Source organism: Selaginella moellendorffii, unplaced genomic scaffold, assembly GCF_000143415.4.
Source record: "Selaginella moellendorffii unplaced genomic scaffold, v1.0 SELMOscaffold_60, whole genome shotgun sequence".
Lineage (NCBI taxonomy): Eukaryota > Viridiplantae > Streptophyta > Lycopodiopsida > Selaginellales > Selaginellaceae > Selaginella > Selaginella moellendorffii.
Window position 1 is genome coordinate 382,236 of NW_003314321.1, and position 21,799 is coordinate 404,034.

The following is a 21,799-nucleotide window of genomic DNA, read 5'->3' on the forward strand; positions in this document are numbered from 1 at the left end:
ACTTTAAAATTAAAAGTTTTCAAAAGAGTATTCAATTATCTTTAGTTAAACATAATGAGAATCCAAAGCTTTTATTTTTTATAATACTATCTTTTATAGTTTCAGATTAAAATTAGTGTAAATTATTTTTTCTTTACTAATTATATTTTAGTTCTAATTTTAAAAAAACACTGAGTGTGTTGATCAATATTGGATAAATAATCACTATACTATGAGAATTTGGAGTTTAATTTGAACGCCTTGTTATACAATGTAGTTTTGAATGATTTGTATATAAATAAAATTTTAATGTGTACGATAGATAACAAAATCTATGCTTCCTGATAAACTACGATATAACACTAAATTTCCATCATCTTGTATAGTAAGGATAGATGGTAGTTCACATGGTGATGGGGAGCAGTATTTATTAATTGTATATATTTGATCTCCATTTCTTTGATATAATACAATATTACCATCTGTTTGAAGTCTTAATTTACAACCATATTGTCCATAATTACCAGTATTGCTATTCCAATATGAAATTTTCTTTTTTACATCTACTAATTGAATTTCACAATTATTAAGCAATATTAACTCATAAAGTTTATTTGGAGAAGCCTTCACTGTGCCAGGGTCCATAAAAGCAAAAGTATTATAGTCCTCTCCAGAAATCAGGCTTGAATACATAATCCAGCAATCATACAATTCTTGAGGGATTTTCTGTACTATAGTCTTGTTTGTTATAAGTTCTTTTATTGACATTTTTGGTATGGTTGATCCATATTCTAAAAAATAAAGAAGCATAAAATTAGCATTAACAATCACTAAAGCATCATAACCTTTCCATTGTGTTTTATCCTTCAAAACATGATAAATTGGGTATAAACCAGTTTTAATATCTTCTCCACCAGCACCACCATTTCTGTTAAATTGACCACTACAATATCCTTCATCATTAACAGGATTGAGAAACCATGCAGCTACAAGCACACGAAATGACCCAATCACGTTAAAATATGCAAATGCCTGTCCATATGAATAGCTATAAGAAGAACTAATAGAATCCATCACCTCATCTAGTGTAGATAAAATAACATCCCGTGGACCACCAACTGGTATAATATCTGCAGTCCCAGCATACTCAAGCTTACCCTCAAGGCAAATAAATAAATAAATAAATATGAGAAAATTGAGTTTCATATTCTCTAGCTTTTTTCACACACACAGACAGATATATATATATATATATATATATATATATATATATATAAAATGCACCTATGACATTGCCAATAAATTCAGAAACTTACAAATGTTTTAAAGACACAGGCATTGGCAATGTCAAACCTTGTTGCATTGTACAAGAAGCTAATATCTTTTAAATTATATTTCTTCCTAAAAATAAAAAGTTTATAAATTAGTTTGTTTTTGTTTTTTTTATAAAAGAAATGTAGGTCTTTTTAGTTTTGTAAGGAAAACCTATATATACTTGCCAACCTAAGTTGGTTTAAATGAGAAATGAATTGTTATATTTGCTATAATAGGGCTTTACCACCAAATTCTATCATTCCTACATTTATAACCTTCACTAAGACCCCTAAGGTATCTTTGTGTTATTTGGATAGCCATTGTATACACTCATAAATTTCTGTGTTTAGCAAGAAAGTTATGTTGGCCTTTTGTCTTGAAATACTTCTCTTTAAATCTCTATCCCTCTACATACTTTTAAAACCAATTTATAAAAATACTTTTGAAATAATCATATTACACATACCTTTCAAATTTAGTAAATTCTTACTAAGATGACTTTCTTTATTTGAATATAAACTAAAATCATACTAGTTGTTTTATTAAGCAGTTTATTTTTTAGAAACAAAACTCTTTCTTGATAAGAATAGTTCCACCTTAGCCAATCCAAACATGGTAGTTGATAGAGAGGTTGGCACTAATGCACCAGGTTTCCAGCTTCTCTTCTCGCTAGCAGGAATAAGGTGCCCAGCAGCTGCAGCTCACACTCACTATGTTGCCCAACAGCCTCTAGCTGCCATGACGACCCAGCTGTGCTGCCCAGCAGCTGCAGCTCTGTGCCCAGCTTGCACCCTAGCTGGCACGGAGACATTGTAGCAGCCACAACTAAGCTCCAGCCTCAATGGCAACTTGGCAACCACATTCCTGTCCTTTTTTTATGGCCATGGCAAGAGGATGAGGGGTCCTCTTCAAGCTCTTGGTACCTTGGCTGCTCCAGCATGCCCTTGTCATGGGTGCCACAGCTCTCATAGCAATAGCTAGTTTGACGAGATAAGTCTCTTTCCTTTATTGATTTAGTTCTTTGTTTTTCTTTCTTGTAGGCATCAAATGAGCAAGGACATCAATGAGTAATGCAAATGTAGGGATTTAATGTGGCACAGTACCTTGTTAATGCCTTCAGAATGCATTCATTGATTAGGGGCCTTGCTGCATTATCAAATAAATTAGAAGTGGCTATGTTGAGAAGTATAAATATAAAATTAATAAATCTATAATAATAAAAATTACACATCTGGTTTTAGAATCTTTATATGTAGCTAAAGCATAAAGGTGAAAATCTAGAAAAAGAAAAGAAAAACCAAGACTATTAATCTCCAATCTTCCTAAACCATAAAGAAAATATTTACCTTGTTTGGTGGTCAAGGTTGGGCTATTGCTCAGCCTAGCTGTAAAGGTAGTATTGCTTGTAGCCCACTTATGCTTTCTCAACTAGGTCTATTGGGCTTCCTTGGCCATAAGGCATGCCTGGCTCACAGCCCTAATTTCTGTGTCCACTCATAACTTAGAGCACTTTGGCTATGTAGTCAAGATTATAGGAGATTATATATATTTATATATATATATATATATATATATATATATATATATATATATATATATATATATATATATATATATATATATATATATATATATATATATTATATTTGTATGTGTATGAGTGTATGGAATATAGAAATGTGCATATTTGATTAACCCAAAAACCTTAGCTAAAACTTAGACCATAAGTATATAGGAGTTTATATGGTGAATAACCGATGAAACTCTATCTGTGACATATATTGAAGAAACAGTAAATAATCATCTAAGTCTGAATGTTATAAGTGTAATGAAACTCTACCTATAACATACTTATATCAAAGAAATAGTAAATAATAGTAAGTCTGAATATTATAAATGTAAGTTTTTGAATTTGGACTTCCCAAAAGGTCACTCAACTCAGTACTATTAAAACCCTAGGACATTTAACCCCAAATATCCTAAAACCCTTAACCAATTGGAAAAAAGGGTGCACTTTTATTCATATCCCTTTCTTTTTATATTTAAACCCTATAAATTGTCTTTTAAGTTGTTCTTTTTTGTTATTCATAATTCACCACACTTCCCTGCAAATTCACACCCTTGTGAATAGAAGTTGAGAGCCATAGCTCTCTTGAGAATCTACCCCTTGGGTTGAGCCTAGCCGAAAGCAAATTAAACCTACCAAATATCAAGTATGATTCCTTTAGCTAATCAACAAAGTTGAACTCAAAACTCTTTTTAATACCAAATATAAACTCATGAATTTGAACTTCCTAGGATGTCACCTAACCCAGTATTATTCAAACCCAAGGATATTTAGCCTAAGTATTTAAAACCTTTAACTAATTAAAAAAGAGGGTATATTTTTATTTATAGGCCCTTTCTCTCTATATTTGAACCCTATAAATCGTCTCTCAAGTCATTCTTTTTAGTTGCTTATAATAAATTTATGTAGTTCACGATCATTTCTTTAAAGGTCTAAATGAGTCATTCCACTAAATTATCCATTTATGGATGATAAACATTTGTGAAAGTATAACATATCTAAAGTCAAGATGTCAAGACATGAAATGCCTTAGTCATAAATGCAAGACTATTTAAGAGAATCCACTCTAAATAAGAATGCTAGAAAACCACTCGATTAAGAAGGAAGTATCCAACAACAATCATAAATACACTAGAAAGAGCAACTTCCACTTAATAAGTCAAGTAGTTGGAGGTAATAATAATGCACTTATTACCAATAATTAATTGTGGAAAAGGCCCTTTCATATAAAATGCCACAATATAATCTCATGAATTTGGACTTCTTAGGATGTTACCCATCCTAATATTACTCAAACTTAAGAACATTTAACCCCAAGTATCCCAAAACTCTTAACTAATTGAAAAAGTGAATGCATTATTGTCTATAAACCCTTTCTTTCTATATTTGAACCTCAATAGATTATCTTTAGTTCTTTTTAGTTGCTTATAATTCACCATATTTTTTTACAAATTCATGCCCTTGTGAATAGAAACTGAAAGGTACAATTGCCTTACTCTTTTAAAACACTACCCTTTGAGTCTAGCCCAACTTAGCAAACTAGACTGCCAAATGTCAATATTAATATATATTATGAGTCTTTTACCCAATTAATAAAGTTGGACTTTGAGACCCCTCTAATACCAAATGTAAACTTTAGAATTTGACTTTTCCAACTTAGTATTATTCAAACCCATAGATACTTAACCTTAAGTATCTCAAAACCATTAAATAATTGGAAAGGAGGTGACTCTTGAACGTCACTGGATCTTTTGAGTTGTTTCTTACAAATTATCTCTCAAGTCATTCTGTTTAATTGCTTACAAATTTCTCAACTACATAATAATGTCTTATACGTCTACCTAAAATAGGAGAATGATGGTAAGCGTGGAAAAAATATGGACCACAAATGGTTATCAGAATCAGTCACTTTAATGTAAAAAAGCTCATCCTCAAGACGATATTGAGAATGTAAATGCCGAAACAATAAATTATTAGCAAATGATGCAAGATTTTCAAATTTGTGACAAAGTTTTCAAGCCTATAGTTTAACCTTTTGAGCCTTGTGAAAGTTGTCAAGAAAAGGTAAATCTAGCTTTGCACTTTGTAAACACTAAATATCAAGTACTCCAACTATTGATAACATAAAATTCTCATCTAAAAAATCCATTAATGCTAGAATAATAAACATATTAGAAACATGAGAAGACTCTAACTATTGACAACATAGAATTCTCATCTAGAAAATCCACTGATGCTAGAATAACAAATATATTAGAAACATGAGAAGCAAGTAATAAAGGGAGAGAAGCTCAAGAAAGAGCATTAGCATCAGTCATAGAACTCCTTGGATAAAAGTCATATATTTAGAGCTTTATAACCCACCAAACAATACGACCAACCAAATTTTTTGCTTCAATAATAAAGTGATTGCAATATAATCATCTTTTAGCAATGTTTGAGAACTATGTAAGTATGCATAAATCTTCTCAAAACCCCAAATTATTATTAGACACTCTTCTATCATAGAGTAATTCACCTTCACTAGTTATAATGTACAACTGATATAAATGATAGGATAATGCTAATTAAAACACTTATACCTTCAAGACCAATATTAGAAAAAACTATATACAAGATGAAAGGATATGCCAAAATTAAAGGAGTTGTTAACACTTCTTTTGGATCCATAAATGCCCACTTATAATTCTTAGATTAGATGAAAGACGATATGGATGACTTTAACAATGCTTGCATGGTGCAATACGATTAGAGAGGTGATTAACAAATGATCAAGATATTGCACCTTACTGAAGAAGCAATTATATTATTCATACATTTTGAAGCTAGGAACTTTAAAATAGCTATAAGTTGTTAGGATCAATTTACAAACCTTTATGAGAAATGTGGTACTTAAGATAAATTATATTCTTAGATTCAAATATACACTTTTACCACTTCAACTTCAAACCAACTTTTTGCAGTTGATTCAACACCTTGCAAACATTACAAATGTGCTCCTCTCATGTCCCTTATGAGTGAATCAAGACATTATGGATGAAATCAATAATCACCTCTAAATAAGTGATTAAATTTTTAATTCTATTTTAATCATTTAACCACACCTTTGACCATTTAAAATCTTACACACAACTTTGATGGCTCCTCACCCTAGCTTAGGGTACTTACTAAGACTCTAAACGTGGCTTCAAAGATATATTGACTATGCACTTAGTTCAAGTACTCCATATGTCTAAATTCCACATCAAACACCTAAAGGTACTATTGATATATTTTTTTACACTAAAATTACATCTATTTTTAATATTTTTTTGGTAGTCCAAAATTCTATATTTGAACCCTTATGGATCATCTCTCGAGTCGTTCTCTTTGGTTGCTTACAATCCACCACACTTCCCTGCAAGTTCATGCCCTCATGAACAAAAGATTAGAACTGCAGCTCTCTTGAGAGCCCTGCTCTCTTGACACCCTACCCCTCGGGTCGAGCCCAACAGAAGCAAACTAGACTTGCCAGATGTCAATCAATATGTGGTGCAATTCTTTTAGCCAACCAACAGAATCAAACCCAAAACTCGCTCCGATACCAAATGTAAGCTCTTAACTTTAGACTTCCCGAGAAATCACCCAGCTCAATACTATTCAAACCCAAGGACGTTTAACTCTAAATATCCCAAGACCCTTAACTAATTGGAAAAGAGGGTGCACTTTTGTTTATGCGCTCTTTCCCTTTATATTTAAACTCTTATGGATCATCTCTCGAGTCGTTCTCTTTGGTTGCTTACAAAAACCATATATATCACAGTCCAATTTCTCCAAGATTAAACCCTTTATCCATAAGTGGTCACTTTATAACCATTTGTTAACATTTTTAAGATGCCCCAAGATATGAGGGAACACCATCCCCTATTATCCCTTCTTTAATGGCCACTAAATGCTTTTTTATCCATAACAATATTTACTAATAGACTATTATTGGGTTATGGCCCAAAAGTCTATCCACTAAATCCCATTAACCTCTAGGATTTCCTTATCACGTAATTATACCTTTGATTAATGAGTAAAGGACTATTTTTCCTCCTTTTTATAGCCAAACATTAAAATGACATTTCAAAATACCCTTATAAACGATTAAACTTTCTATTCCACACTTTTGACCACTCAGAGGAGTCTTCTCATCCTAACTTAGACCTTTATAAATCTTTCATTTGCATTCCTAGATTGAGGATCATTCTTTCTTTAGGATGGAAATTTTTTCATAAATTCTCTTAAACTTTTTCAATAGTTAAGATAACTAATAAAGTTGAAACTAAGACCTCTTTAATACTAAATGTAAACTCCCGAATTTAAACTTTTAAAAAAGTCATATATTATTCAAACCTAAGTATGCTTAATCCTAAGTATCCCAAAATCATTAATTGAATGGAAAAGGAGGTGCACTTTTATCATAAACCTTTTTTTTTTATATTTGAACCTACACATATTGTTTCTTGAGTCATTCTCTTTAATTATTTACTCCCATCTCTCAGAGGAGCTAAAGTTAGCTTTCTCTAGAAACTCATTTATTAATTATTTCATACCTATTCCTCAAGCACTTTTTTGAAAGTTTCACTCTTGCTCTCAACTCTTTAAGTCGGAGCTTTATTCCAAATGTGTTCCATTTGTTAAACTTTTGCTTTAGCCATTTTTACATGACATACCTTCAGTTTAATTTTAGGACTCATTATGGATTACCATTTTACGTTTGGTACCAAACCACTATTATCAATGGTCTAACACCTTCATGCCTTACATATCCTTTAAGGAGCATACACCTTCCAATTTATAAACTCAATATTTCACTTTTGAAGGTTCCTTTTCTTAATTGATTTTCACTAAACCCATTAAAAATATTTTCTTCTTCTCAACCTTACTATCCATTCCAGAGTAGTCTTGAAACTTTTTGTGTCAATTTTTTAGGTGTTTTCAACACTTTTCTATACATATTATTGTTATATATAATATTCTTTACTTAAGGATACTATCTTCCTCTTCTTTATCCTATACCAACATAGGCATTAAATTCCACCCACCATATAGAATAAATTTTTAAAAGATAATGAAGATGGACTATGGATAGGTCCAAAGTAGAAAACTCCTTATATCTATTTTCCAAACTTAATTGCATTTACCCAATATGTATGTTTTATCTAGTAATTCAACATTCACATAACTAATATTTACCTTAGAATCTCCCAATTCTATGCTTTTACCCATTTGACAAATTACTTAAGTGTTATCACTTTTTAAATCCATAATTTATATTAAAGCTGCTCATCCTATCTTTTGATTATATTGTTACTCTATCTTTTAGAATTTTTTATTTTTCACTATATTGGAGCATTTGGGAGTTCTATCCTTAAAAACTTACTACTACTTCCATATATCTGTTGGCACCTACCTTATGATGGTTTTCTCCTAATTTATCATTTAGATTCTCTCTAATAATTTCTTAAGCTCCTTCCTGACCACTAGTCTTTTATTTTTGTCTTTTAGTCATTGCCATAAACAATATAGGATTACTATCTCCATCTTTGAGGTTTTTTTTTGTTTTACAATAAAGACCTTATTTTGATAAGTCTATTTACCCCCTAGTAAGTTTTGGAACACTTACCACTGGGAGCTTTATCCACACTTTTTGAAATTACTTTCTTGAACTCACAATACTATTGTATTGTATCTAACTATTTCACCTTAAATATCCTTCCCACTTAGCCATTTTGACCAAGCCACACCTTGCCAATTGTTCAATTCACAATTTTGAATTAGGAAACTCTATTCCTTAACTTAGTAAGGAACTTATATATTCTATATATATAATTTGATGGAGTAACTCTTTGTTAAAGAGCAAGGTAAATAAAATTCTTTAAACCAACTATAAAATCATTTAGTGATCCTCAATAGACATCTCAAAATTTTTACTAATAAGTATTAGGTCTACCCAACCTTGAGTTGCTGACCGCATCCCTAGAAGCATCCTCCACACTTGGCGATACACTCAAAGCAGCCAAAGATCCATAACAACTTAAATTGAAACACACTAATCATGGATCATAATTTCAAAACATCCCCCACATAACAATGTGCCTAAACTAGCTTTTTCGCTAAGAGTTTATGACCAATCACCATGCCTTAGTGCCTTCTTAGCACTAGAGAATTGAAACTCTAACCCAACTTTTTTATATGCATTTATGAGTGATATCACACAAAACACTTGGCATAACTCTAGTGCACCAAGTTTATACCTATGTTAATTAACTTCTTTTTTATATGCATGCCATAAATCACAACTTAGAAACCTTATTTCCTTGACAAACTAGATGATCAACCTATAATCATGTATGGACTCTTCTATATTTGGCCTCTTGGGCTTTTAATTTTGAAGTTAACTCTTCAATTAGGAAATGTTGTTCATTTGATTTGCCAATCCTACTTAGAAAATTGCTTAGCTAGTGTTATATGATTCTACGCATAAGTATCTAAATCTTTAAAATATCAATTTGTTTAAAGCCATCCCTTTGAATATGTAGAAATTATTTCCTTAACCTTGATAGCCTCATCTCATGACAAATTTCAAGACCACACTTCTGCTACGTTATTTTGATTTTGCAACTATCTATGAACCATTTATCCTTGGCTTTCTAAATACCAATTTACTTAAATAATTTTGGAACATTGAAGGAACTCCACCCCTTCACTTGTTAAAACCTCTCCCTTCACAAGGTTTTTACTCATTATTTAGTTTAATATAGACATTTCTATATTTTAGACTTTTTATGATACTATATTTGCATGTAGTAAACCCTCAAACTCACATTTGATTTCCCACTCCCAACTTGCATAACCACTTTTTATTATGTTCTTTGATTCTTATGGTTCAATTCTATCCATTTATTGCTCTTGGCTCTATATATTACTTTTGCTTATTCTTCTCCATGTTAGGAATAATTTTACACTTTCTACTTGTGCCTTAGTAAGTATTCTTAGAGATAAACCTAATTAAAAATTTATGAAGTGGTTCCTCAATTTGGATATGTTTAACTTCTAATCCCACACACTAGGATTAATTTTGTTATTCATAAGTCCTCACATGCTTATTATTAGTAGTAAAGTCTCTTTAACCTTACCCAATTTGGATAAACAAACTTCCCCCATCTTTAGCTTTGCTTAATTTTGAATTTTAAATAGCATCTCCCATCTATTATTCTCCAAAAACTTAGTCTTATAAGCCTTATTTAATGCCTTTATAATACCAGACACTATATTCTTGGTGTTTTATGTATTTATATGTCTCAATGATGGACTTCTTAGGCAATAAAAATTTATTTCCATGGCAATGAATAACTATATCCTAACATAAAAAACTTATCCCTTAAAGAATATAATGAACCCCTTTTTTATCCCAACAAGAAATATCTTGGGAAGTTAGCTTTTACTATTTTAATCAATTATATTAAAATTATGGTTAATTATCTCATAGTTACCATATCCTACAACTCATTACCATTGTTTCTACACCTTTATTCACATTTGGTCAAAACACTTTAATTTCATGATTTCCAGTTTAGGCTATTAATCCTGGGGTTCCCTTGGCAAAGGGTTTTTTGAATTAACCACCTTGATATACTCAAGACATCTTTTAATAAGATATTTAGTATCTTCATATCATTAACTCTATGATATAAATAATTAAAGAGAACAATTTGAGAAATGATCTATAGGGGTTCAAATATAAAAGAAAAGGGTTTAAAAATGCAACTTCTTTTTCAATTGATAGAGTTTTAGGATATTTGGGGTTAAGCATCTTTGGATTTATATAGTACTAGATTAGGTGACCTTTTAAGAAGTCCAAACTCAAAAAACTTACATATGATTCTATCTTTCACCAAGATTATACTTTGCCATTTCTTATGCTAAAATAACTAATATTGGCTAGCCCTTCACTATTATACTTAGATAAAACTATTTGCAAGAGTTGTTTTTCTTTGTGAACACTTTTTTATGACTTTAGCATGACACTCTTAACCAGTAATAAGATACTCACTATTCTCATATTTAAATTTTATGAGCTTATATAGAACAAAGGGGATAATTGAGTATTGAAGTGACACTTATAATGGATAGGATATAAATACAAGAAACTATACTCAATCATTTTAGTCCTTGATTATACACAATACACCACAATGCAACTTCAATTACATCTTTAAGACTATCCCTTAATTCTATTGAATCACATAACCTTTTGGACTTATTAGTCCTGCAACCCATAAGGTCATAACCTCATAGCTACATTGACATGCTACTTTATTTACTTTTACCCTTAAGAACAATCCTTCTGTAACATAAGAATGTTAATTTATCTTTTAAATACACCCCTAACTCTTTGAGTTGTTCCAACATTTATAAGAAGTAGCACTCAGAGGACATGCATCCTCAACTATATTTTGACCACTCATAATGATTAAATTTAATTTCAAATTTATAAGCATCATTCTCAGGTAAATGAGGATAATCCCTGCCACCGTTTCTGGCTCCTACCACCTTTTCTATAGGACCTCATGACCAGCCTGGCCAATTTTTCTTCCCGATTTCACTAAGCAGCCCACCTTACAGTTGCTTAGCAGATCTCACCTTACCAGCCAATTACATCGACCGCACTATTCTTTCCAGACTTGGTCATCCGATCAGTGCTCTTCCTGATCAGCCTGCTCCAGTCAATTTTGGCGGAGAAGAGTTGGAGTTTCTGGGATTTCTCGCGTATCCCATACACTTTTCTTGGGAAGCCTTCAGTGGCCTCCTTCTACGTGACTGCTCCTCTCAACTATGCTCCTGTCAGTGCACTTGCCAGTTTTCTGGGTTTGACTTCCAGCTCTTTTGCCCCTCCTGAGCTGGATCTTTGTATGGCAACTGTGCATTTTGCTGAGGATTCTCCAGTGGCTGATCCTCCCGTACCTCCAGCTTTTCTCCAACATCCTGCTGCAATCCGGAACTCACCTGCATCCCCGTTCGAGCCTCCTGCGACGACTTCCGTCAACGTTGGTACCTCCAGCGAACCTCGTGAACTCCAAGTCGGCGCCAACGTATCTCCTTTGGACCTCCAGCAGTACCAGAAGCTTTTCCATGCATACAAGGACATCTTTGCATGGTCTTATGCGGATTTACGTGGCATCAATCCTGAGCTTGGGCAACACTGCATCGAACTCCAGCCGGATGCTCAGCCACGACGACAGAGAATGTACCGTATGAATCCAAACTACGCTCAAGACCTGGATAAGATGCTTGCTGCGGGTTTCATCTACCCTGTCGACACGATGGATTGGCTCTCTCCCATCGTCGTCGTTCCAAAAAGGAATGGGAAGCTGCGTGTATGTGTCAACTACCGCAAGCTTAACGCTGTGACATGCAAGGACGGGTTTCCCCTTCCCTTCACGGATGTGGTGCTCGACAACGTGGCTGGACACACGACTTATTCGTTCTTGATGGCTTTAGTGGCTATCACCAGGTTCTTATCCATCCTGATGATCAACATCTCACCTCGTTTATCACTCCGTGGGGATGTTTTTGCTACAGGGTGATGCCATTCGGAGTCACGAATAGTCCCGTGACTTTTCAACGAGTCATGCAAGCAGCCTTTCAACGGCTCTTGGAGATTTTCTGGAAGTTTTCCTTGATGATTTCAGCGTTTATAGCGACGCTATATCTCATTGCGTAAAACTCGAAAAATGTTTTGAACGTTGCCGTTTCTATGGCATTTCTCTAAATCCCTCCAAGTGTGCGTTTGGCATTCCCCGTGGCATTCTTCTCGGTCGAGTGGTCTCCTGGGACGGATTAGCTGTGGATCCAGCTAAGGTGGCTATCGTGAAGAACCTGGAACCACCGCACGTTAAAAAAGATCTCCAAGCTTTCTTGGGCCACGTCGGCTACCATCGCCACTTTATCTACGACTTCGTGACTAAAGCTTTACCTCTGACGAAACTCTTGAAGGCCGGCATGCCTTACGAGTGGACACCAGCGTGTCAGGACGCATTTGAGCTTCTCCGGGGAGCTCTGATCACTGCTCCGATTTTAGCCGTTCCTGACTGGACAGTTATTTTCCACTCCATGCTTCTGCCTTTGCTGTCGGCGCTGTTCTTTGCCAGCCGCGAGAGGGCATCGATCACCCTATTTTCTACGCAAGCCGCCAACTCTCCTCTGCCGAGCGCAACTACTCCGCCACTGAACGGGAAGGCTTGGGCATGATCTTTGCTATTCAGAAGTATCGCCACTACCTGTTGGGCACACACTTCAAATTTTTCGTGGATCACCAAGCACTCAAGTACCTAGTCAACAAGCCTTGCCGCACAGGTCGCATCTCTCGCTGGCTCATCATCCTCCAGGAATTCAACTTTGACGTGATCCTGAAGCCCGGCCGCGCTCATGCCATGGCCGATCACCTTTCACGATTGCCAGGCCCTCCCTCCTCCTAGGACCTTGAAGATGACCCAGCTGATGCAGCTCTGTTTTCTTGCGACACCACGGATCTCTTTGCGGTCGACGCTGTTCCCGAATGGTATCAAGGCATTGCAGATTATCTGGCTACCGGCGAGTTCCCTGCTGACTTTACTGTCACCGAATGCAAGCGACTTATTATCCAAGCTCGTCCATACTCTCTCCTGCATGGCCAGCTCTACATCCTCGGCCGTGACGACGTTCTACGCCGTTGTATCCTTCCTCACGAGGTGGCCACTGTTATCACTTCATGCCATGATTCACCTTATGGCGGCCACTTTTCAGCTGAGGCAACAATTCGTTTGGTTCTTCAAGCTGGCTATTGGTGGCCAACGCTTCACAAGGATGTTGCTGCCTACGTTCGGCCAGCGTGCTGGTCGCCCAACTCGCCGCGATCTGATGCCGCTTAACCCTCTGCTTCCGGTGCTTCCTTTTGAGAAGTGGGGCATCGATTTTGTGGGACCGATCAAGCCAGCCAGCCATCCTTCCCGTGGCCGCTAGATTCTTGTGTGCACGGACTATGTCACGAAGTGGGCCGAGGCAGAAGCTCTCACGGAAGACACAGCTGCCAAGGTTGCGACTTTTCTTTACAAGAACATCGTCACGAGATTTGGCTGCCCTTTGGAGCTGGTGAGCGATAGAGGTACTCACTTTATCAATCAAGTGCCCATATCGCATCGTTGAAGTTTTTACCAATGGCTTGGTCCAGCTTGAAGATCTTAGTGGGAACTTGTTACCAACTCGTGTTAATGGAGCTCGCCTGCGCAAGTACCATGAGCGAGATGAAGCTGCCGTGGAGCTGTGTGCTCCAGGAGGTTGGGGGTGATGTAGAACTGAGGGAATATTCCATTTGCCGCCACGTCAGTAGGGGAGGGGAAGTCCACAAAGGGAAAAAACAGTCCATCATCGTATGTAAGGAAGAAAATAAAAAGAACAAAAGATGCTTCAATGAAGAGTTCTTGGGCAAAACGCTCTAAATCATGTGAAGGGAAGCAAAAGAGCATTATCAAACCACCATGGGCATTCTGTGTCCTCATTGTGGGCAACAGTTTTACCTTATAACAAACTCCTAAACATTCTCTAAGGTGTTTTCAGAGTGTATTAAACATTCCTTAAAGTGTTTTTAGAATGCATAGAATATGGAAAGAGAATATAGAAATGTGTATATCAATTAGCTTATATACAAATTTGGATTAAAACTTATTAATTCTCAAGATTAGTATTTATTACATATATTTGATAAATTTTTGTTCACTACAATATTGTATACTAATATTAGCATATGGGTACAATGCCGTATATTAGTGGGATAACCATTGAATTAGGGTAAATATGATTAAAGTACTTTGGCACAAACAAATTAAGTTTTATATTATGGTCTTTTTTCACATAACCTTTTGAAAGCAAAATTATTTATAGATATATAATTTTTCTAATCTATAAATAACTTCCAAAAACAACCTCCTCAAGGAAGAACATCAAACTCAGACCATGCGTTCCTAACCTTGTGGCCATCCACCGTCACCCGAGCCCTCCACACCGCGCTGTTGCACTTAAACCCCGACCCAAACGCGATCTGCCAGACCCGGTCGCCCCTTTTGATCCGCCCCATGGCCTCGCAGTAGGCCAGCTCGTACCACAGCGAGCTCGACGAAGTGTTACCCCAACGATAGAGCGTCATCCGTGACGGCTCCATATGCCAGTCGGTGAGCCCCAGGTTCTTCTGCAAGTCGTCCAGCACGCCCCTACCCCCGGCGTGGATGCAGAAGTGCTCAAACGCCTTCTTGAAGTCGGGGATGTAAGGCCGGACTTGGATCTTGAGAAACCTCCTCGCCACCAGCGTGAAGAAGAACATAATCTGCTCGGGCAGCGGCAGAACCAGCGGCCCCAGCGTCGTGATGTTGGTCTTGAGCGCCTCGCCAGCCACGGCCATGACATCTCTCGACAGCGACACTCCCACCATCCCATTCTCGTCCTCCTGCTGAAACACGCACTGGAAGCAGCGATCGTCGGCTCCCTTGTGGGTTCTCACCGTGTGGACGAGCTCGTACCTCGCGGCGCGGCGGGCGGATCGCTTGTTGGAGAGCAGGATGGCGGCGCCGCCCATCCGGAAGAGGCAGTTCGTGACGAGCATCGAGCGGTCGTTGCCCAGGAACCAGTTGCGCGTGATGTTCTCGGTGCTCACCACGATCGCGTACGTGCTGCGGTGGACCTGGAGCAAATCCTTGGCCAGATCGATGGAGATGACCCCGGCGCTACAGCCCATGCCACCCAGGTTGTAGCTCTGGATGTTGCCACGCATCTTGTAATGATTGACGATCATGGCCGAAAGCGATGGCGTGGGATTGAAGAGGCTACAGTTGACGATGAGGATGCCAATGTCCTTTGGCCGGACGCCGGATCGCGAGAAGAGCTCGTCCAGCGCGCCAAACATGACGCTCTCCGTCTCGAACCGTGCCTCCTCCATGGACTTGTTGAAGGGATCGCTGGTGAGGGAGCGCGGCACGTAGGATTCCTCCCCAATCCCGCACTTCTCCAGGATCTTGGCCTGGAAGCTGAGCGATTCCTCGTTGAAAGCCCCCGAATGCCGGGAGTGCCTCATGAATCGCTCCCTGGAGCACCTGCGGTCGTCGTCGGGGCGGTAGCACGCGAAATCCATCAAGAGCACTGGCGCCGGCCGCGTCGTGGCGTAGATCGTTGCCACAAACGCCAGCGCCGCCGAGGAGAGCGAGAGGCTGAGGAGATTGTAGCGGAAGTGCTCCCACAGCATCCAGATGATGTCCTCGATCCAAAGCCGCGAGATTTCGCTGGCCGCCGCGACCAGGAGGGGGACCGTGATCGCGAGCACTGCGGCGCGAGAGATTAGATACGCATACCCGAGCTTGACGTACTTGAGCCTCACGGACTGGAGGAAATCCGGCAGCTTGCCCATCGCGTGTCCAACTCTCCTTTCTCAGGTAAATAAAGCCTTTTTAGGGTTCTTGCGGAAAGCCCCTGGAATTAAATGCCACCAGTTTTGGCGCCAGTGGATCTGGACCGTCGCCTCCATGTTCCTTGTTCCCGAGAATACGAGAGCCCAGTCAAATTTATTTTGACATGAAAGCCAGTACCTCTCGAGCCAGCAACTGGGCGAGACAAAAGAGACGACCGCCATTTTCACCATTTAAGACGAGTAAAAACCAGAGTGTAGAAAAAAACAAAAACGTTTTAACCTCCTGGCTTGAGCACGAACATCCGGCAGCCGTGAGATGGAACGTACGCTCGAATGCCGTTGGTATATGTGTATCGTAAGTTTTGATGCTGCGGATTCACGAAAGGAAAGAGAATTTGAGAAACACACAAGGCGTAGCTTTCAGTGGATCAAATCGTCAAAGATTTTGAGTATACCTGCCATAAATCTCTCGCGGTGACACGAAGGTTTTGTTTGATGCCAATGTCTTGCCAGTTTGCGTTTATGCTCCATCCCATATAACCTCTGTTCACCATCAGGACAGCGACACGACCACCGGAAAGGGGCCCGGCCCAAACCTGTATAGAGAAAATATTTTGAGAGACTCCTTTCTAAGACTTTATAATCTAAACTATACCTCCGTGGAGCCCTGGGTTCTCACTTTCCTGCCTTGAATTCCTAGAGAATCTGGAAAGAAGGTTCTTTGAGTGAGCAAATGAACGGTGGTTGCAAAAGAAACCGAGACAGACCTTGATTGACACCAACGACTTCCCAGTTTGAAAGGATGCCGAGGTAATCTTGACGTATGCTTCGAATGTCACAACCGATAAGGAGAGGCGCCTAGAGAAAAACCACCGCGATCAAACAAAGTTCCTTGTTTTCCTTCTTGGTACCTTCATAATGGCCCACAAGCTGAAATGTGTACGATATTCTTCCACCGACATTCCACCGTTTCCAACCTCTAGCATGTCCGGATCTGGAGGAAAGAGAAAAACACCAAAGTTGCCAGCGTTACGCAACGAAATCCGGTGAACTGGTATTAAACTGATTGATACCGTTCCAGTGTCCCGGTCCCGCATACGATGCCCACTGGTTGTTCAGATCCGCTCGCGAGACCATCCTGCACAGACAACACTCATCTAAGAGCCTTGAGCATTAAAACTCACACAATGGGCTAGTACGAGTTCCAGTTATCCGCAATGTCGCCCGTAGTCCTCCAGCTATTTCCAACGTTCGAAGCCCAAGTCGCGGGATTATCCTGGCCCCTGCAACCAATCACACGAATGTGAGCGACATATTCCCCTGGAGTTATGGCAACTTACCACTCGCACAGCGAGTAGAAGATAGGACGGCCTGTCTTGACCAATGCATCGTGCATGACATGGTATCTGTCGATCGGGACAAACAAACGAATTAGAGGCAACCGAAACGGAATTTTAAACTTTACCTGGTTCTGGGACTCACACCATTGTTTCCGCAATTGTCATACTTCAAGTAATCAACGCCCTGGAAAAAAAAAAGTTCGATCAAACAAAGGCAAGAGGAATTTTTACTCGACTCACCCAGCTCGCAAATGTGGCGGCATCTTGGTACTCTCGTCCCAACGATCCAGGCTGCTGCTTGCTACATGTCTGGTAGCTGCATGGAATGGACCAAACTTACATTCTCCACGATTGAAAGAAAAGAAGTGTACTAACCCGGCGTCCGAGTAGATTCCAAGCTTCAGCCCTCTGCTATGGACGTAATCCGCCAGCGCCTTAATTCCGGATGGGAATGCCGAGCTCTTCGCTCTCAGGTTCCCCTGCGGGAGAGAAAGATTTCAAGATCACGGACAATCGCCTTTAGCAAAAAGAAATGCTGGAAACAAGACAAATCACGGGGATCTTGCGAGACACTGAGATGAGAAGGATTGATCTGAGCAGAATTGAGATCTACCTGCCAGTCTCTAGACGAATCAGCCCAGCAGTCGTCCAGATTGATGTATCTGTAGCCAAGCCTGCTCAATCCACTTGAGACCATCGCATCAGCTGTACGAGAGAAAAACACTTATAATAAGTTCCGTCAAGAACAGGGAGGGGGCATATTCTCCCCATATCCAGGCAAGAACAGGATATTCCTCACCCGTTTGTCTGATGAGCTGCTCATTGATGCCACATGCGAAGTGATTCCAGCTGTTCCATCTGCGCGGCGACCATCAGACCTCAATGCGCGTGATTAGATCGCTGGGCGATTCGATATTTCGCGAGAAATTGGACGAAATATCGGGAAAACAGCGATCTTGATCGATCCATCTTACCCCATCGGCGGGCTCCGCCCCAGTCCATCCGTCGCCTTGGCATGTCGGAAGGGATTCCTGTGGATTCTGGCCCGGATCACGCCTCCGCGCGTGAGATTCGTCCGCGCAAGATCATCGCCATTGGAGGACAATGCCCAGGGTGCATTGGAGGAGAAGACGAAGAACAAGATCGAGAGGGAAATGGAGAAGGAGAGAAGCGGCGAATCCTTCTTCTTCATCCTCTCCACCCCTCTCTCTCCTAGCTACGAATGAGAAGCCAGGAACACATTTTAAAAGGAGGTAAAAGTTACTACATGGTAAACCCTACAGTACTATTTACTTTTCACTGCCAGCATAAAGATCAAAAGCAACTCTTCTTTATTCGTCTTTTGGAAGAAGTTTTATTCGCTGTTCTTCCATTCGAAACCTCTCTCTCAGGAGATTTTCTCTCCCATTTCTTAAAAAAATCTGTTTTTTTCTTCTTTTTTTTTGTCTGTGTTTGATCGATCATACCTGGTTTTGCTCGTATAATGCCCGCCTGACCAATTCTTTTCTCACGACGTTGGCGTCAGTATAAACATCTTGCAGCCGTGCGAAGGAACGGACGCTTGAATGCTTCCGGTGTACACAACTGGCAAGTCCTTGTGCTGCAAACAAGCAAACACTTCAAACAAAGCCTCTGATTTGATTGGAAGCTCTTACCTGCCATAGATCTCTTCCAGTGGCTTTCGTTCCCGACTTCAAGCCAATCTCGTCCCAGTTGGCTGTGATACTCCATGTCATGAAGCTCCTGTTCACCATTAAGATCACGACCCGACCGCCCGAGAGAGGCCCGGCCCAGACCTGTGTAGATTAGATCTAGATGCGTCAGCGACAAAGACAAAACACAAGAGAAAAGCAAAAGGTTTCGAGAAATTGCTGTAAAGTTACTTACATCTAGGGACGACGACGAGCTAACTTTCTTGCCCTGTACACCCAACGAGTCTGGAAAGGGATCAAAGCGATCAAATTGGTAAAGTGACTCGCAACGAACGGCAGGTAAGGCAAACAATACGGAAATACCAAATACCTTGGTTTACATTGATGACTTCCCAGTTCGAGAGTATGGAAAGGTAATCGCTTCCAATGCTTGTTACGTCACAGCCGATCAGTAGAGGTGCCTGTTGGGACATGGTATGGGATGGTATACTGTCAATATTTTCAGCGTGAATGAAAGCGACTGAAAGCCATACCTTCATTATAGCCCACAAGCTGAAGTGTGTCTGGTATTCCTCCACGCTCATTCCGCCGTTTCCAACCTCAAGCATATCAGGATCTGATTTTGCGATTATCACTCGAACACAAGTAAATTGCGTGAAAACTTTGGGAAGACGAAACTTACCATTCCAGTGCCCCGGTCCAGCATAACTTGCCCACTGATTGTTTTCGTCCGCCCGAGACATCATCCTACAGACAAACGTCAGCCTTACTGTTCGATAAATGTATCAAGATTTCTTTTACGTGCTCCAGTCGTCACTTATATCCCCTGTTGTCCGCCAACTGTTCCCAACATCGGCAGCCCAGGTCGCAGGATTTTCCTGACCCCTGGAAAACCATAGTCAATAAGTCTTCTCGACTAAAGAAATAAAAAAAGGACAAGTGGTGGAAGACAGAAAGATTGATGAATTTACCACTCACAGAGTGAATAAAAAATACTCCGACCGGATTTGGCCAGTGCGTCTCGCATGACTGGGTACCTAACAAGCGCACCAACAAGAAGAAAAAAAGAAAACAAATGAGTCGCCCGACATTGATTAAATCTGGAGAGTGCTCCTTACCGAACTTTAGGACTAGTTCCATCGTTCTCACAATTGTCGTATTTGAGATAATCAACACCCTATAGAAGAAGAAAAAAAGGAAAGAAGCCCGGTTAGAATCAAAGAATCTATTAATCTACTCCTAGACTCCTATAATCTCCAGAAGCAAGAAGATCCTCCAAATGCTTGAAACCCCGATCGATCCAAGACCTGCCATAGCCCCGATCGAAAGAATATCGATCATAATCCCAGAATTTCTCGCAAGAACCCTCCTAATCCAAGAAATCCCAGTAAAAATTGAGGCGCTTACCCAGCTCGCAAATGTGGACGCGTCCTGGGCCTCCCGGCCCAGCGATCCCGGCTGTTGCTTGCTACACGTCTGGTAGCTGCGGCAATCAAACGCGGCGGCGACGAAAGAGACGTTAGAACCCTAGCGCGATGGCGACGCATCAGCAAACAAAGCTACAAGCACCGACCCGGCATCTGAGTATATTCCCAGCTTGAGTCCCTTGGCGTGGACATAGTCGGCCAGCGCCTTGATGCCCGATGGAAAAGTGGAGCTCTTCCCGCGCAAATTACCCTGTTAAATTAAACACGTGATTAGTTAGCACTAATGGAATGACCATCATCGTTTTCTTCAACCTGTCCATCTCGTGTTGACTCGGCCCAGCAATCGTCCAGATTGATGTGAACGTAGCCAAGTTTCGCCAATCCACTGGAGACTATGGCATCGGCTATATGCAAAGTCATTAGAAGAATGAGAATTTTCTCTTCTTTGGACGATTTTCTCTTCGCTTACCAGTTTTCTGGATGAGACCTTCGTTGATTCCACAACCGAAATGGTTCCAGCTATTCCACCTTTGATTGTTTTCCCGAAAGAGAAAGAGATGATCACGTAGATGCGAGAAAGATTCTTAGCAACTATGGTTTTGTATACGTACCCCATGGGAGGCGTTCCTCCAAGTCCATTTCCAACTTTCTTGTGCCTTCTCTTTCTCAGCGAGGCTCTGAGCGTGGAATTCAACTCCGCCGACCAAACCAGAGGAGCAAACACGAGCATCGCCAGGAGCAGAACGATCAACGCCGGCTTCATCGTGAATTCGAGAAGGAAAACTCTGCAAACTCTCGGCTTGGAATGGATTGATCAAGGAGGAGGAATTCACTCCAATTGAGTGATCCTAGACCATGGATCCCCAATATATGCGAAGGCCAAGGAAAGAGAGAAAGGGAGAGGAGGATGAGATAGTACTGGGACCTCTCTCGCTATGCACACGTCTTTAAGTAATCCTGTACAAGACACACACACATCACACACCCAAAGAGTGCTTTGCTCATCTTGTCAACGACAAATACGAGCATCACTTTCGTAGATTTTAGTTTCTCGTAACCAC

At 39.7% G+C, this 21,799-nt stretch overlaps 3 protein-coding genes across 3 annotated transcripts; all 3 read right to left on the minus strand.

Moving 5' to 3' along the window:
- Window positions 1-14,732: 14,732 nt before the first annotated feature.
- LOC9644321 (3-ketoacyl-CoA synthase 11) lies at window positions 14,733-16,419 on the minus strand. The gene has a single exon (XM_002983960.2). It carries the CDS (start codon window positions 16,317-16,319, stop codon window positions 14,853-14,855), a length of 1,467 nt encoding a protein of 488 aa, XP_002984006.1. The 5' UTR covers window positions 16,320-16,419; the 3' UTR covers window positions 14,733-14,852.
- Window positions 16,420-16,503: 84 nt separating this feature from the next.
- On the minus strand, window positions 16,504-18,890 carry LOC9644663 (alpha-galactosidase). Its single transcript, XM_024689110.1, has 14 exons — window positions 18,634-18,890; window positions 18,459-18,517; window positions 18,273-18,364; window positions 18,035-18,138; window positions 17,900-17,975; window positions 17,785-17,843; window positions 17,660-17,725; window positions 17,519-17,602; window positions 17,393-17,457; window positions 17,231-17,313; window positions 17,087-17,177; window positions 16,975-17,024; window positions 16,775-16,915; window positions 16,504-16,687 (listed from the first exon to the last, which is right to left on the minus strand). Exons 1-14 carry the CDS (start codon window positions 18,849-18,851, stop codon window positions 16,595-16,597), a joined length of 1,281 nt encoding a protein of 426 aa, XP_024544878.1. The 5' UTR covers window positions 18,852-18,890; the 3' UTR covers window positions 16,504-16,594.
- Window positions 18,891-18,967: 77 nt separating this feature from the next.
- Window positions 18,968-21,691, minus strand: LOC112351362 (alpha-galactosidase-like). Its single transcript, XM_024689111.1, has 14 exons — window positions 21,350-21,691; window positions 21,208-21,266; window positions 21,051-21,142; window positions 20,885-20,988; window positions 20,719-20,794; window positions 20,430-20,488; window positions 20,283-20,348; window positions 20,113-20,196; window positions 19,994-20,058; window positions 19,845-19,927; window positions 19,682-19,772; window positions 19,547-19,596; window positions 19,315-19,455; window positions 18,968-19,259 (listed from the first exon to the last, which is right to left on the minus strand). Exons 1-14 carry the CDS (start codon window positions 21,499-21,501, stop codon window positions 19,167-19,169), a joined length of 1,215 nt encoding a protein of 404 aa, XP_024544879.1. The 5' UTR covers window positions 21,502-21,691; the 3' UTR covers window positions 18,968-19,166.
- Window positions 21,692-21,799: the final 108 nt, after the last annotated feature.

Excerpts from the sequence above, each read along its gene's own strand:
- LOC9644321 (XM_002983960.2), bottom strand. The coding sequence starts at position 16,319 with ATGGGCAAGCTGCCGGATTTCCTCCAGTCCGTGAGGCTCAAGTACGTC.
- LOC9644663 (XM_024689110.1), bottom strand. The coding sequence starts at position 18,851 with ATGAAGAAGAAGGATTCGCCGCTTCTCTCCTTCTCCATTTCCCTCTCG. Across the intron at positions 18,365-18,458 it reads GCAGCTCATCAGACAAACGG|CTGATGCGATGGTCTCAAGT; the intron begins GTGAGGAATATC and ends TCTCTCGTACAG. Across the intron at positions 17,844-17,899 it reads CCGCCACATTTGCGAGCTGG|GGCGTTGATTACTTGAAGTA; the intron begins GTGAGTCGAGTA and ends TTTTTTTTCCAG.
- LOC112351362 (XM_024689111.1), bottom strand. The coding sequence starts at position 21,501 with ATGAAGCCGGCGTTGATCGTTCTGCTCCTGGCGATGCTCGTGTTTGCT. Across the intron at positions 21,267-21,349 it reads GGAGGAACGCCTCCCATGGG|GTGGAATAGCTGGAACCATT; the intron begins GTACGTATACAA and ends AAACAATCAAAG. Across the intron at positions 20,197-20,282 it reads TTTTATTCACTCTGTGAGTG|GGGTCAGGAAAATCCTGCGA; the intron begins GTAAATTCATCA and ends ATGGTTTTCCAG.